The sequence below is a fragment of the Miniopterus natalensis genome, chromosome 2, assembly GCF_054644295.1.
Source record: "Miniopterus natalensis isolate mMinNat1 chromosome 2, mMinNat1.hap1, whole genome shotgun sequence".
NCBI classification, from domain to species: Eukaryota; Metazoa; Chordata; class Mammalia; order Chiroptera; family Miniopteridae; genus Miniopterus; species Miniopterus natalensis.
The window spans coordinates 71,978,978-71,994,369 of NC_142082.1; the positions used below are offsets into that span (position 1 = coordinate 71,978,978).

Sequence of the window (15,392 nt, forward strand, 5' to 3'; positions counted from 1 at the left end):
GAAATGTTAAATTTGGTTATTTATACTCCATTTTCAAAGTAGGAAGTGTATATTTTCATTGGCATCCTTTATATTCATAATAACTATAATTCTCTGAACACTAACTATATACTGGTCATACTAATCCTTTTACTTATATTATCTAATTTATCCTTTAAATAATCCTGGGAAGTTGTTTTATTATTTCCATATTACATATGAGGAAATTATTACTTATGAGGAAATTATAACTCAGAGCTTAACTGAACAAAACAAATTTTATGGGTAATGAGTGATGGAATCAGGATTTTGAACCTATATCTGAATATCTCTGAAAGTACCTGCTTTTATCCACTACAGCGTGAATCATCCATACAAATTAAATTATTGTCACCTTCACGCAACCACCCCTTGTCAAGCACTATTATTCCCTTTTGAGGCCCAGATAATCTGAGTACCTTAGATGAAATCCAAGTAGCAATACTAGATTTTGCTGTTAGTCTTTTTATTTTTTTCTTGCCGAGAAAATGTACTACTGAGAACCATTTCTAATACTAGATAAATTAGGTTTTACTGAAACAGTTTTAAGCTTATTTAACTTTTTAAAATTTTTGTTTAGAGCGTAGATTCTAGCAGCCAAGCTTTTCCCATAGAGTTCTCACAAAGTTAAATAAATAATGAACTATGAAATGTTTTGAGATGCTCTGTAGAAATATAGTAATAAAAAAACTATTATGAACACCTGTTACACAGCAGGCACTGTTTTAGCACTTTGTTGGCATTAACTAATTTAATCCTTACAATTGCTCTAGGAGGAATATGTTTTTCCTAACTATTTTACAATGAGGAAACTGAAGCACAAGGAGGTTAACAAATTGACCAACGTTACCCCATTCTAAATGGCAACAGGATTAAAATCCAGCAGTCTGTAACTCTGGCGTCCAAATACCTGTCTTTCACACTATGTACTGCCTTTCCCCAAAATAATTTGAAGCATAAGTTTTCAAACTTACATATAGTCTTGTAGACTATGACTTCCCTACCCTTTATATTGTTTTATTTTTTAAATGGATTGAAAATAAAGAATGATATTACAAAGGACTGAAGAAAAATACATGCACCATTGAATCATTGGTTTATTTTGGTGGTTACTGGAATCAAGTGACAGGCTGTAATTTCATATTTATCCACAAGATGGTGAAATTCTCATTAGTTTTTAATTTCTTGAAACCCATATAAACCGTTAATTTATAATCTGCATTTGACACCATTTATTATAAGCACTTTAATTTCTTTTTACAGCCCATCTGCTGGCAAGGCCAAGATTAGAACAGCTCACAGGAGAATCATGATTTTGAATCACCCGGATAAAGGTAAGTAAAGTTCTTATTTTTTCATAATATGTGGATCAGAATCTGCTCTGAATTTCTTTCAGTTTACTTAAACTCATTATAAATGATTTATAGTTGAAATGGAAGTTTATATGCCAGTGTATTGTGATTTTTCTTATAATAAATGAGGCTTTAGATTGAGGTTCAATGACCCACAGAAGTGGTGGGGATATATTCTCAGCTTTTAAGAACTTAGTTACTGATTTTTATATAGTAGTACCTCACCCCTGTTTGAGGCTGCTAGCATTTTGAATGAGAAAGAGAATACATGAGTTATGGGCTTTCTGATTATGTAAACTGATTTTTACATCAGGAATTACATTTGTTTAACCTTAAGTATAAAAGCACAAGACTTAGAGGATGTCCTCTAAATCTCTGAATATGATATGTCATAGATGACTCTGAATGTCTTAGTTTTATTCTAGAAGGATCTGAGGCTGAGCCATTTTTTTTTTTTTTTTTAAATATATCTTTATTGATTTCAGAGAGAGGAAAGGAGAGGGGGAGAGGGAGAGATAGAAACATCAATGATGAGAGAGTCACTGATTGAGCCCACAACTCGGGCATGTGCCCTGACCGGGAATACAACCCCGATCACCTGGATCCTAGGTCGACGCTCAACTGCTGAGCCGCACCCGGCCGGGCTGAGCCATTTATTTTTAACTGGCCAGGTTTTTAATGTAAATTTATCTTACAGAAAGACAATTATTATAACTTTAACTACACTACAGCTGCTTGAGAGAGAAAGCCCATATGTTCATTACTGTTTCTGCTCTAAAATAACAGATGGTAGAAAGTTGCACTGTATTTTAGAAGTCAAGGTGGGGAGTAGGGGGGGCAGAGGGAAGTGTTCCTTGGATTCTTATTTATAGACTTTCAGTTTTATAATTATTTTGAAAAAAATTAAAAACAATTTTGGATGCATACTCATCTTAACTGACACCAAAATAAGACTTTTTTTTTCAGCTTTCTCACTTAATTACTTACTATAAAAATTCTTTTTACTAAACATTACCTCCTTTGGTTTTTGCACTTGCTGGTTTTTAGTGTGAATAAACAAGGGAATCAACTTTGAAATGAGGTTTTTCTTAAAATTTCTAAACAGCTTCAACAGTTACTGAAAGATCCACTCAACTAATTAACTTTGTATTGTGGACTTTCAGAGTAATTGCCTCAGAAAAAATGTGTTTAAGTGCCTCCTTGAAGCCTTCTGTCTCCTAAACATCCTCTGTCCCCTCCAGGTCTTAGTGTACGCCCTTCTTTTATTGATTGCAGTAGGATCAAGCACTCACGTCTTTTAGATGATGGACAGGTTATTGATTGTGCCTACTGGCAAGGAAGGATGTTCTAAAGTGTATCTAAGAGAATATGTATTTTTAGATATCTTCAGTAAAAAGAGAAAATGTTTATATATCTTATGATCCAGTAGTGTTTAAAGAATTAATAACTTGATTTATTCTGAGATTGTATACTTATCAGAGGTGGACTGCTGACTGCCTGCAGCGTGCTTACTATATCCTCCTCTCTGTCCCAGTGTGGGTAGCAGGGTGTGAGGGCATGGATGTTGAAATAGGAGGCAGTATTTTTCTCTGCTTCTGTCTTCTAGCTAGCAACAGCCTCACCACTTCCCTTAACCTCTCCAAATTCAATTTTATGATCTACAAAACGAAGGAATTTATTTCTAAAGCCCTTTTTGATTATATGATATAGTATAATACCTTTATATGCCTATTTAATTAATGAAGAACTTATACCCTGTATTTTTATTCAGTTCACATTTTTTATATCATAAAGATTCTTTTAATCTCTTTGGATTATTGTTCCCTCTAAGAATGTGCTGACAACTGTGGACATTTTGCCCATATAATTGCTCATTCACCCAAAATTTTAAAATATTTGGATTTTTAGAGAGTTCGTAAACTTCCTAAAATTTATTTGTGTACACATACTTAAGAATCCCTGCTCTAGTAAAAGTAGGGTGACTTAATGACTATTGGAACTACTGTAGGGAAAGAACTTGTGCATGATAGAGTTGTGAGGTAATAGCTTATAAATCTGTAAATTGTCTCTTGAGAAGGGAAGTTGTTTTATTTTGGGGTTTTTTTTGGTTTGTTTTTTTAAAAATTTTATTTTTGTTTAAAATATTACAGATTTCCCTTTTTCTGCCCAATGACCCCTTCCACCCCGTCCCATCCCCCTCCCCAGTTCCTCTCCCCACGATTGTCCTTTTCCTTGGGTTGTGCATATATGCATATAAATTCTTTGGTTATTCTCTCCCCTCCACCCACCTGCCCTCCTCTGTCCCTCTGACATTCGTCAGTCTCATCTATGCTTCCATGTCATTGAATCTATTCTATTCATCAGTTTATTAAGTTCTTTAGATTCCACGTATAAGCGAGATCATGTGATGTTTGTCTTTCTCTTTTTGTTTTGTTTTTAATGGGAAGAAGATAACCAACTGATTTTAAACAAAAATGTCTGATTTTCCTTGGAGAGAAAGCCAGGAGTATTTGAGGAAGTATGAGAGTGGCCAGCCTTTTTTTTTTTTTTTTAATTGCTTTAAATTTTGCAGTTACAGTGGACATTCAATATTATATTAGTTTCAGGTGGTTAGACATTTATATAATTTATGGAGTGATCCCTCTAATAAGTGTAGTATCCACCTTATTTTTAACTGTACTTTGTATTGAAGTATAATATACAGGCAGAAATTACACAAGTTATAAGTATATAAGTAAATTTTACAAACATGCCTATGTAACCAGCTCCCAGATCAAGAACTAGAACATCATTGTACCTTTGAAACCCCCTGAGAATGCCCCCCCCCAGTCTACCTCACTCTTTAAAGGAACCACTATCTTGATTTATATTATCATAGGCTAGTTTTGCCTCTTGAATGTGTGTAATAGTTTGCATCTGGCTGCTTTTAGTCAATATTATTTTTGTGAGATTCATCCATATTGTAATGTGGAATAATAAATAGTTTGTTCATTCTCGTTGATATGTAGAAGCCATAGCAAAGTGTGCTTTGAAGATAATCAGGGGTTCCTGAGACCCTCAGAAACTCTGTGAGGTGAAAACTCTTTTCCTTTTACTGTGCTGACATTTGCACTGATGGCACAGAAGCATCAGTGAGTAAAACTGCTGGTGCCTTCACACTGATAAAGGCAATAGCACCAATGCATCCATATGTTCATGTGGAGAAATTAAACTTCGACCCTATCTCACACTATACAGAAAATTAATTCCTAATGGATTTTGACCTAAGTGGGGGAAAAATAAAACAATAATGCTGCTATATGTTTTTTTGTTTATTTTTTGTTTTTAAATATGTCTATTGATTTCAGAGAGGGGAAGGGAGAGAGAGAGAGAGCAACATCAATGATGAGAGTCATTGATCGGCTGCCTCTTGCACGCCCTCTGCTGGGGATGGAGCCCGCAACCCGCGCATGTGCCCTGACCGGGAATCAAACTGCAGTCTCCTGGATCATAGGTCTGGGATGCTGCTATGTTTTTTTAAAAAAACAGAATAGGCAGGCATTTCTTAAACAGGGCATAAAAATAAGCATATATGCATAGCTGATGGACACAGACAATAGACAGGTGAGGACCAGGGGTGGGTTGGGAGATGAGTGGATGAGGGCAAAGGGGGGGAAGTGGGGGACATATGTAATACTCTCAACAATAAAATAGATTTTTTTTTTTTAATTTAAAATATAAAAAAGGCCACACAAAAAAGGTTACTGTTTATTTAAAGAAATAAAAATGTTCTTCTGTTTACAAGAAAAATTAGCCTGTAATTTTGCTGCTTTGGAAAGTTGATAGATATTGTTATCAGGGTTACTCTGGCCTCTTAAAAGGAATTGGGCAGTGTTTTCCTTTATTTTCTAAACAAACTTGTATAACATGTGCTATTTCTTTATTTAATTATTTGTAAGAATTCACCAGTGAAGCCAGCTGGGCTTGGAGACTTCTTTGCAGAAAAGGGAGCCCTGTGTTCTTGGCTGCATCAGTCCAGTTTGGAGCCTCTGCCTTGCTGAGCTGGGAGGGGGAAAGGAGAGAGCCATTTTAGTTCAAATACCACAAATTCCTGCTTTTCTTCCTGAATTTTCATAGATTTTTCTTGAGTAGCTGTTCCTTTTTTATTTTTGCTTTTAAGACCATTTTCAGAGGCTTCAAATGGTTGGGACTTTTTAATATAGTTTTCACCCATTTCACTGTGGAACAGATCAGTGGAACTCCTCATGCCAGAAATCAAATTCCTATCTGCCTCCACATGATTTTAACATCTTTATTTTTAGAAAGGTGGGTGGCCTTTAAGAACCCTTCAAATCAGCAGATGTAGTACTACTTTCTTACAGATTTGGAATGGAGACATTCATAAGTTTTAATGAGAGTTAAGGAATATGAAAAATCAATGATAAGATCTGCCTAAAAAAGACCCAAGGATAAAGGGGAATTTGTGTCTTAATCCTCAGATTGGTATGCTAATTATGAAATGTACTTGAGCAATAAATTATACCTAACTTTGAAATAAGTGTTAATTGTAGAATGTTGGTTTATTTTCTCTTGTGTTAGTTAGGATTTCTTAAACAGATGTTTTGTAGTCTTATTTTCTTTTTTTAAAAGCACCCACTCCTAACACACTTGTTTACCTATTTTCTCTGTCTTGAGTGGTTTTACCTCTATGAAGCTGGTACTTGATGCAAGAATATAACTTATTCTCCTCATCATCAAAAGCATTTGTCTTGAGTCCCATGTGTGTACTCAGAGATGTGTTGATCATACAGAGAAATGTGAGACATGATTGCTCTTCAAGGTATTTATTATCTAATGGATGGATAGACATGTATTTTAAAATATAAATCACAAGGCATGATTGCTTTTTAAAAAATTTATTGTTGAAAATATTACAGATGTCCCATTTTTTATGCCACTTAGCTCCCCTCTACCCCTCATCCGCCCCAACCTCAGGCCTTCCGCATACTATTGTCTGTGTCCATGGGTTATGCATTTATGCATATAAGCTCTTTGATTAATCTCTCCCCACCCACTCCCCCACCCCCACTTTCCCTCTGAGATTCCTCAGTCTGGTCCATGCTTCTATGTCTCTGAATCTGTTTTGTTCATCAGTTTATTTTGTTCATTAGATTCCACATGAGTAAGATCATGTGATACTTGCCTTCCTCTGACTGGCTTATTTCACTTACCCTAATACTTTCCAGCTCCATCCATGCTGTCCCAAAGGGTAAGAGATTCTTGTTTTTTACAGCTGCATAGTATTCCATGGAGTAAATGTGCCACAGCCTTTTTATCCACTCATCTACTGATGGGCACTTGGGCTGTTTCCAGACCTTAGCTATTGTAAATTGTGCTGCTATGAACATAGGGGTGCATACGTTCTGATTGGTGTTTTGGGTTCTTAGGATTTATTCCTAGAAGTGGGATCACTGGGTCAAATGGCAGTTCCATATTTAATTTTAATTTTTTTAAAATACTTTATTTTAAAATGTTAAATATATCTTTATTGATTTCAGAGAGAGGAACGGGGAGAGAGAGATAGAAACATCAATGATGAGGGAGTCAGTGATCAGCTGCCTCCTGTACACCCCCCGACTGGGGACCGAGCCCGCAACCCAGGCATGTGCCCTGACTGGGAATCAAGCCTCGATCTCCTGGATCCTAGGTCAATGTTCACCAGCTGAACCACTCCCGTCCGGACCATATTTAATTTTTTGAGGAAACTCCAAAGTGTTTCCCATAGTGGCTGTACCAGTCTGCATTCCCACCACATCCCACCACATTCCCTTTTCTCCACATCCTTTTCAGCACTTGTAGAGCCCCCAACCCTGGATTCTCCTCACACAGCTCTAGTCCACTCTGCCCTCCCTCTGCTGGAGCCCAAGGTGAGTGGCTGCACATGAAACTTTGTGCATTGGCCCTTTAAGAGGGTGCCTGCATTTCCATCCATCTCTCCCTGGCAGACAGAAACCCAGCTGCTTTTCACAGCCATATATTATGTGGGCACCTTTCTCAGTTCTGCTGGTCTGGGCTGGGGAGCCCAGCTTGGGGTTTAGGCCCCAGAATTCTCAGTGGGAACCCCCCACAGCTGAGATATCCCTCTGGACCTTCAGCTGTTGCCTGTGGGAGCCCAGCCAGCCCCCTCACACCTCTGCACTGCCTACCAGTTTCTATGCCGTCTCCACTTTACGTCCTTGGTTACGAGGGTTCTCTGCAGCTAGTGTTCAGTTGATTATTCAGGATGGTTTTTGTATATTTTAGTTGTAATTCCAGTTTGGTCCTGGGAGAGTGTCAATGTAGCTTCCACTCAGTCCACCTCCATCTTGGAATCACAAGGCATGATTTCAATCCTTTCAAGCAGGAAGAGATCTGTGTTTGGATTATGGGTTTGATGAAAAAAAAAATGGTTTACAATAACCACATATTAAATAAATCCTGGTAATAAAATAAGAAGCTGTACGGTATAGTGATTAAGGCATGTGCAGGCTCAGGAGCCAGGCTTCTTGGCAAGTTACTAAAATTTTTTGCGATTCAGTCTCATTATATAATAATAAAAAAAAAGAATTGAGCAACTACAAGGGATAGTTGGAAGAACCAAATGAAATAATATATTAGAACAGTGCCTAGTCACTATCTTTCTCATCATGGTCTTGATCATAGGTTTGCTGATCTCAATGGCTTTTACACAGTATGAATTTGTAGTGCCTTCAAATTGCAGGAAGATCAATATATCTTTAGTATTAGTTTTCCAATAAACTTTTGAAAATTGAAATATAAGTTCAGAAAAGTGCACAGATCGTAAGTATACAATTCAGTGAATTGTCACAAAGTTACCCCACTTAATGTAACCAGTACCCAGATTAATAAACGAAACCATACAAAAACTCTGCTCGAGTACTTTTCTAGTCACTCCCCATTCCCCTAAAGTGACCACTATCCTGACTTTTATCATCACAGATTAGCTTTGCTTATCTGTTTTTTCTGTTCTGTTGTTGCTTTTTCTTACTGACTTTTGGAAACAACATACAGGGTGGGGCAAAAGTAGGTTTACAGTGTTCGTATGGAAAATAATACAATAATTAATAAATAAGAATATAAGAATAAACTCTGTTATGTGTACTTACAAATGTAAACTTACATTTGCCCAGCCTGTATATTCTGGTATTCTTATGAGTTCTTTGTATTGCAAATATCTTTTCTCTGTGGCTTGCTTTTGCATATGCTTAATGGTGTCTGTTCAAGAGCAGAAATTTTTTATTTTAATATAATCCAGTTTATCAAACTTTCCCTTTATAGTTAGTGCCTTTTGATTTTGTTTAGGAAGTTTTTGCCTTTCTCAAAGTCATGAAAATCTCCAGCTAATAAAGATAGTTTCTAGAAACTTTATCTTACATAATTATATCTATAATAAATGAATTCATTTTTGTGTATGGTGTGAATTAAGAATAAAGCTTCAATTATTTATATGTAGATATCCAAGTGATCCAGCATTATTTATTGATAAGGGCATTCTTTCCCCAGGGAGCCACAATGTTGCCATATTACTAATCAAGTAACCAGATATTTATGGAAATGTTTTTATATTTTCTTTCCTTTTGTTGATTAATTTCTTTATGCTTGTTCCAGTACCACACTGTTTTAATTTGTATAGCTGTATAGCAATTTTTTTTCCTGGTAGCGTAAACCTTTTAATTTTTTGTTATCAAAGGTTTTGGGCTATGTTTGGCCCTTTATATTTTAATATAAATTAGAAATTATCTTGTCAGTTTGCACATGTGTAAGCACACACATTCACACACAAACCTTCTGGGGTTATGATTGGTTTTACTGTGGATCTCTAGATCTGTTTGGGGAACATTGATATCTTTACAAAATTGAGTTTTCTAATCCATGAAGAAGACACATCCTTTCATTTATTTAGGTCACTTTTAATTTATTTCAATAGGCTTTTCAGTTTTCTGGTTGTGGTTATATACATAATTTGTTAAATTTATTCCCAGATACTGATTTTTTAATGTAATTATAAATTGTGTGTGTTCTTTTCTTTATACTATATACGTAACTTATTTCTAGGACATAAAAAATGATTTTTGATCCTAGCTTGTTTTACTCAGTGGTTAGAGCATCAGCCTGGGAACTGAAGGGTCCCAGGTTCGCTACCGACCAAGGGCATGGATCTGGGTTGTAGGCTTGATCCCTGGCCCCCAGTCAGTTCGGGTGAGTGCAGGAGGCAACCAATCGATGTGTCTCTCTCACATCGGTGTTTCTCTCTCTCTTTCTCCCTTCCACTCTCTCTGAAAGGCAATTGAAAAAATATCCTCGCGTGAGGATTAAAAAAAAAAAAGGTTTTTGTATATGTTGCTATTGTATCCAGTAAGGCATTAAATTCATTTATTAATTCTTTAATATCTGTCTTTAGATTCTTTTGGATTTTCTACAGACTCAGTCATATAATTTATGAAGAATAGTAACTTCTTCCCAATCGTTTCTTTTTTTTAATCAGATATGGAGGAGGGCATTTATTACAATGCCTAGAACCTCCCTTATAGTGTTAAATAGAATTCATAATAATAGGTATCCTTTTTTTGTTGGTCTCAGAGCCAAAGGTGTTAGCATTTTACTAAGTATGATGTTTGCTATATTTTTATGACATCTATCACATAAAAGAAGTTTCTTTTATTTTTAGTTTACAAAAGGTTTTTATTATGAATTTGTGTTAAGTTTTCTGTATGTTTTGAGATGATTATGTGATATTTATACTTTACACTTTTAATGTGATGAATTGATAAATTTTCTAATGTTAAAGCCAATCTTGGATTCTGAGTATAAACTTAATTAAATTAGAAAACAGTAAACACATCTAGGGGATCCCAGTGTTTGGAAATTTATCAGTATACTTCTTAATATCCCATTCATCAAGGAAAATATCACAGTAGAAATTAGCATTCAGAGAATTAACAAAGTCAGATTAGTTTGCTGAAAACGAATCAACTTCATACTAGAATATTTGAAACTTAAATGAAATAAATTCTAGGAAAAACATTTCAAAACTGTTATAAGAAGAAATGGAAAATCAAAAGAATCCTATCTATTTGAGAAATTGAATCTGTAGTTGAAAACCTTCCTACAAATTAAAAGCTTGGCCAGGGTAATTTTATAAATGAATTTTTTCAAAAAATAGGAAGAAAAAAAAATGCATTCTAATTCTTTTTATGAGGATAGCATATCTTTGATAACAAGCCCTGATGAAGAAAGATCTCAAAAGATACATATACATGCAAAAACAAATAAAAATTTGCTTATCAAACTCAAAAAGTTCCTTGGTGCCCCTTCCCATTGCCAGTCCCTACCCCAATTTGGGCCACCATAGATAGATTAGATATCTCTTTTCTAGCATTTTATAAAAGTAGAATTGTGTAGCATATACTATCTGGTGTTTGGCTTCTTTGAAGGGAAAAAGCAGTGCAGAATGTTGGGCTCATCACAGTGCATTTTCCTTATCTCCAGGACCTTAGCCTTCAAGGCTGGGCTGACTTGGTAAACCTCCTTTTCTTTCATATTAATGTGTTTGTATTTTATTCAATTCTTCTAGTTGGTGTTAATAGGAGGGTTGGTCTAAAATATGATAGTTCATGATAGCCCAAAGCTCCAGCAGTATTTAGTGGAAGTACAAAGATACAGAGGTCAAGGGTGAGGGTGAGTATTCTCATTAAATTGAGCAGGATTGAAAGATTCAAGCATATCTTGTTCCCATTAAATATAGGATATATATCCTATATTGTTATACCAGTCAGGATTCAGTGCTAAAAACTACATGCTTAGCAGGAGGACATTGAGTGGTTATAAATTATTGGAAGGTCTGAAGGAGTAAATTCTAGACTAGGCCTATGAGAATGACTCCCCAAACCAGCTGCTCTGTCAGGGAAGCTACCACCTCAGACTGCCGCTGGAACTGCACAAAGGCACAGTTGCTGTCCCTGCTCCGCCATGACCTCGCTTGCTAGCAGCAGTAACAAAGAGGCCCAGCAAGAAAGCCTTTCCCTCACTTCAGCCTTTCAAATTTCACAGTTTGAATCGAACACTACTTGAAGGGAATATAGGAATTATAGTTTTTGGCTTAGGAACTTTTCCAGATCTTAGGAGCATGGATTGAGAGCCAAGTAAAAATTGCTACCATGCATATAAATTAAAAGTCTAGCGTTTCTGTAACATTGCCATCAATTACTTTAATGTTTAATGAGACTTTCGATCTTCTGTATTTTTTTTTTCTGTCTGCTAAATGAGCATATTATAACCTGTGATTTAATGCATATCAATCAATTAAAGGTTGTATTTAAGTTAATATTTTAATATTTATTGAGGATATACAAGATGCCTGACATTGCCTTGGTAGCTCTAAAAATTTAAACAGCTTACCAAGATTGACATTACCTAATTCCAAGATTATTTTCAAATCATGAAATTAGTTTGTTTCATAATCAAGTGTGTATGGAAACTTTCATCAACTTCATTTATAATTCTTATTGTATATTCAAGGACACTCTATGATATATTCCATAAATATAGCAATTCAGATCTTGATATGAAAATGTCACTGGTAAGTATAGCTTCCTCCCACATTGCCCTTTATATACCACAACACCACATTTGTTGATCAGTTTCCCCCCTGCTTGCTTTTTCCTTAATCAATAAAAGGTTTGAATAAAGTCAGGACAATTAACACCAATATTATCTGTATGTTTTTTGGATTGTTGTAAGCTACTGAGGTCTTATGATATTTTCAATAACTATCAATGGTTTGTACTCAAGGGGAGAATAAAAAAATAACAAACACAAAGAAACTGGTGAACTATAATGATAGTTAGCTTGACTATTAAGCAATGAAAATGTTCAGGTCTAGAAGTTACAAGGCGTACAATACTTAAATAGTGTGACGATGTGGGGCTAGCGTTTTTATATGTCAAATAGGTTCTGAAATTCACCTCAATTTTTCTCATGCTGTTTGCATTAGAAAGAATTCATTTCAAAGATCTCTAAGAGAGAACTGACTTAATTTTATTTAGGGCTCAGTGAATGTAAGACTTTATTTCATAAGTATTCTAATAGGATCATTTCAGAGAACAGAGAGCATTTCCTTTAACATTTTTATTATCGTTCATTTATTAGTTTGTTCGTCTATTAGTAAATATGAGTTTTAGAACCGAGTAGTACATAGTTGCATTTCTAACATGTATTTTATTTTTGTGAAATTATAAGATTTGATTAAACTCTGAAAGAGCCCGTGGATTTCTTTATTTACCTAACCATCCACTTGATTTCAGAAAATTCTCTGGTTAAATATTTGAATGATAATGTCTGATCAGTGAAATCTTTGAGTGTTTTTCAAATTATTCCTGATCATAACTTTCTTTCATAACTTTCTTTCATTATCTTTCTCAGAGGTTGTCTGTGATTATTGGGTATCTGTAGTGCTTCACTAAACAAATTTAATTTATGCTGCTTTGATTTCTAGTCAACTTATAAAATAATTTGTCAGAGGATGAATGTGTGGGAAAATATCAGAGAATTATAATTAAGATTGTTTTACTTTATTTGAGACTTTAAAAAATGTCAGTAGTAAAGTGTGCTTTAATTCATTTATTTTTCTTTGCCCTCAGGTGGATCTCCATACTTAGCAACCAAAATAAATGAAGCAAAAGACTTGTTGGAAGAAACCACCAAACACTGATGAATGCTCAAGGATTACTCTGAAGGAAAGGGGGGTGAGGGGGCTTAAAAAACAAAGTCCTGCATATTGAATCTAAACCACCATCGTCAACATTTTCATACATGTGCTAACCCTAAATAATAATTTATTCCACTGTTAAGCAGTATAATAATAAAAGATTAATAATCTGTCTTTTTATTATCTTTTAATGGAAAACCTTAAAATTCTATAACTGATATTTTTTTCTTATTGTCTTACTTTCTCTGTGATAGTCATAAATTTTAATATTTTGTTCTGTTTTAAATCCCCCATATTCTGCTCCCCCCCACAAAAGTATGCAAAAAATATGATTGTTAGTAATGTAATTGGTATTTGTAAGCAATAAGTGGAATTGTTTTTACTGCTTACACGGGTGGGCAAAAGTAGGTTTACAGTTGCATGTGACATTCTTTTGAGTTAATAAAGCTATTGTAATAATCATAACCTGTATGGGTTTTTTTCCATATGAACAACTATAAACCTACCTTTGTCCACCCCTGTGTTTATACTCACATCGTCCCTGTATCCTCAGAAATTACTGCTATGCCTGTGTAAGGGGTTTTAAATGTTTTGAGACCAAACACTGACTGCCATCCCATGGGGAAATGATCTGAAGCTTAATGGAATTTACAAAATAGTGTTTTCTAAAGTAGTGGTTAGGACTCGTTAAAGAACTCTGCTCTCTCTGAGACGCTATAGAGCTGAAGCATGAGAACTTGGAGAGCTACTAAAATGATTAAAGATTTACAAAATGAGCCCTATGAGGAAAGGCTGAAAAAAGCTGTGAGAAGTCTGAGGAGTTTGTGTTTAATTATAGTCTTCTGGTACTGTATATTTATTCAGTTATTCATTCCAAATATTTATTGACCACTTAAAGTGTGTAAGATGCTGTAGTGAGCCCTCTGGGAGTTACAAGTGTGAACGAGACATGGTTCCTGACCCAAAGGAACTAATATTTTTAATATTTTAAATTGAGAGCATTGGCGGAGCTTCATAGAGTAAGCGGCATGGAGCTGGGCTTTAAAAACAAGATATACCATAGGATTGATGGGTCAGTGTGTTTCTTCTGAGATAGTCAGAATAGCAGAAATGGGATATTAATTACTGTGACTAGAGTGCAGGGTTTCTCAAAGCAAGGTGTTGACATTTGGTCTTGAAGGGCTGGCCCTCTCGTTTACACTGCATTATTTTTTCAAAACAGCCTCTGGTCATTATCACTTTTCTATTCCAAAAGTGAGAAAACAGATTCAGGTACAGAGTACCAGCATTATTTTCCATTATGTACTATACAAAATCTGGGTTCATCCCAAGTAAGCTGAACTACTGTATTTCATCTATCTGAAAATACTTTTTAATATTCTAGATGCATCTTTCAGCTTATTGCATCTAGAGTTCTCAGTGTTGGCAATATTATCAATATCGAGTTGAATAACCCGTTTGTGGGAGCTCTCCTGTGTGATGGGGGATGGTGGGCAACACCCATGCCTGTGCCTACTAAAGGCCAGTAGTACCCCTCAGTTGTGACGACTAAAAGTGTTTACAGACATTGCCAGATGTCCCCTGGTTGAGAGCCATGCTATAAATGCTTTGTATTTTTTTCTTTTGGCACATAAAATGGCCTAACTTAAAATTGATTGAATTTCGGAGTTAGTAAAATATCATTCTTGCTTTAAAGTCTCATTGCATGTCCTAATTTTATTGTACTTTTAGTGTTTTTTATTTTTCTGCTCACTGTTATCTCTGTACCTCAGGTGCCCGTCTAATCCTCAGATCTTCACATGTTCCTGGAGATCATTGAAGACCAAGCTAAAATGTATCTCTCCTTTTCTGGTGCTTCCAGTAAAAGTAATATGAATCAACTCTCTGGGAGCAGGGACCATATCTGTCTTGTTTACTGCTACATTGGCGCCCAATAAATATTTGTTGAATGAATGAATAAATTCCCATACCACTTTATTCCTCACTTTACAGTACTTACATCGTGGTAGCGTGTGTAACATGCCTTATTTCTCCACTAAAGTGTAAGAACCCTTAGAGCAAAAATGTTGTCATCCATCTTTGTAACCTCTCCAGTGTGGAGCACTTGTATTTAATAGACATCATAGGTTGTAAGTACTAAGAAAATGTTTTCTGAATAAGTATACTTCAAAAAATGTTACTGCTAATTTTGAAAGTTATGCTAAGCAATATTTGGGCACCCTCAGGACATACGTTTTAATTGACATATTTTCTGATGCATGCTATATGCATGAGAA

At 35.3% G+C, this 15,392-nt stretch overlaps 1 protein-coding gene across 1 annotated transcript in view; it reads left to right on the forward strand.

Moving 5' to 3' along the window:
• Nucleotides 1-15,077, forward strand: part of DNAJC15 (DnaJ heat shock protein family (Hsp40) member C15) — a 61,054-nt gene extending 45,977 nt beyond the window's left edge. Inside the window, exons 5-6 of the mRNA XM_087814318.1 lie at nucleotides 1,282-1,352; nucleotides 13,049-15,077. Coding sequence (XP_087670444.1) covers nucleotides 1,282-1,352; nucleotides 13,049-13,119 — 142 coding nt within the window. The 3' untranslated portion in view covers nucleotides 13,120-15,077. The remainder of the gene's footprint in view (nucleotides 1-1,281; nucleotides 1,353-13,048) is intronic.
• The last annotated feature ends 315 nt before the right edge of the window (nucleotides 15,078-15,392 follow it).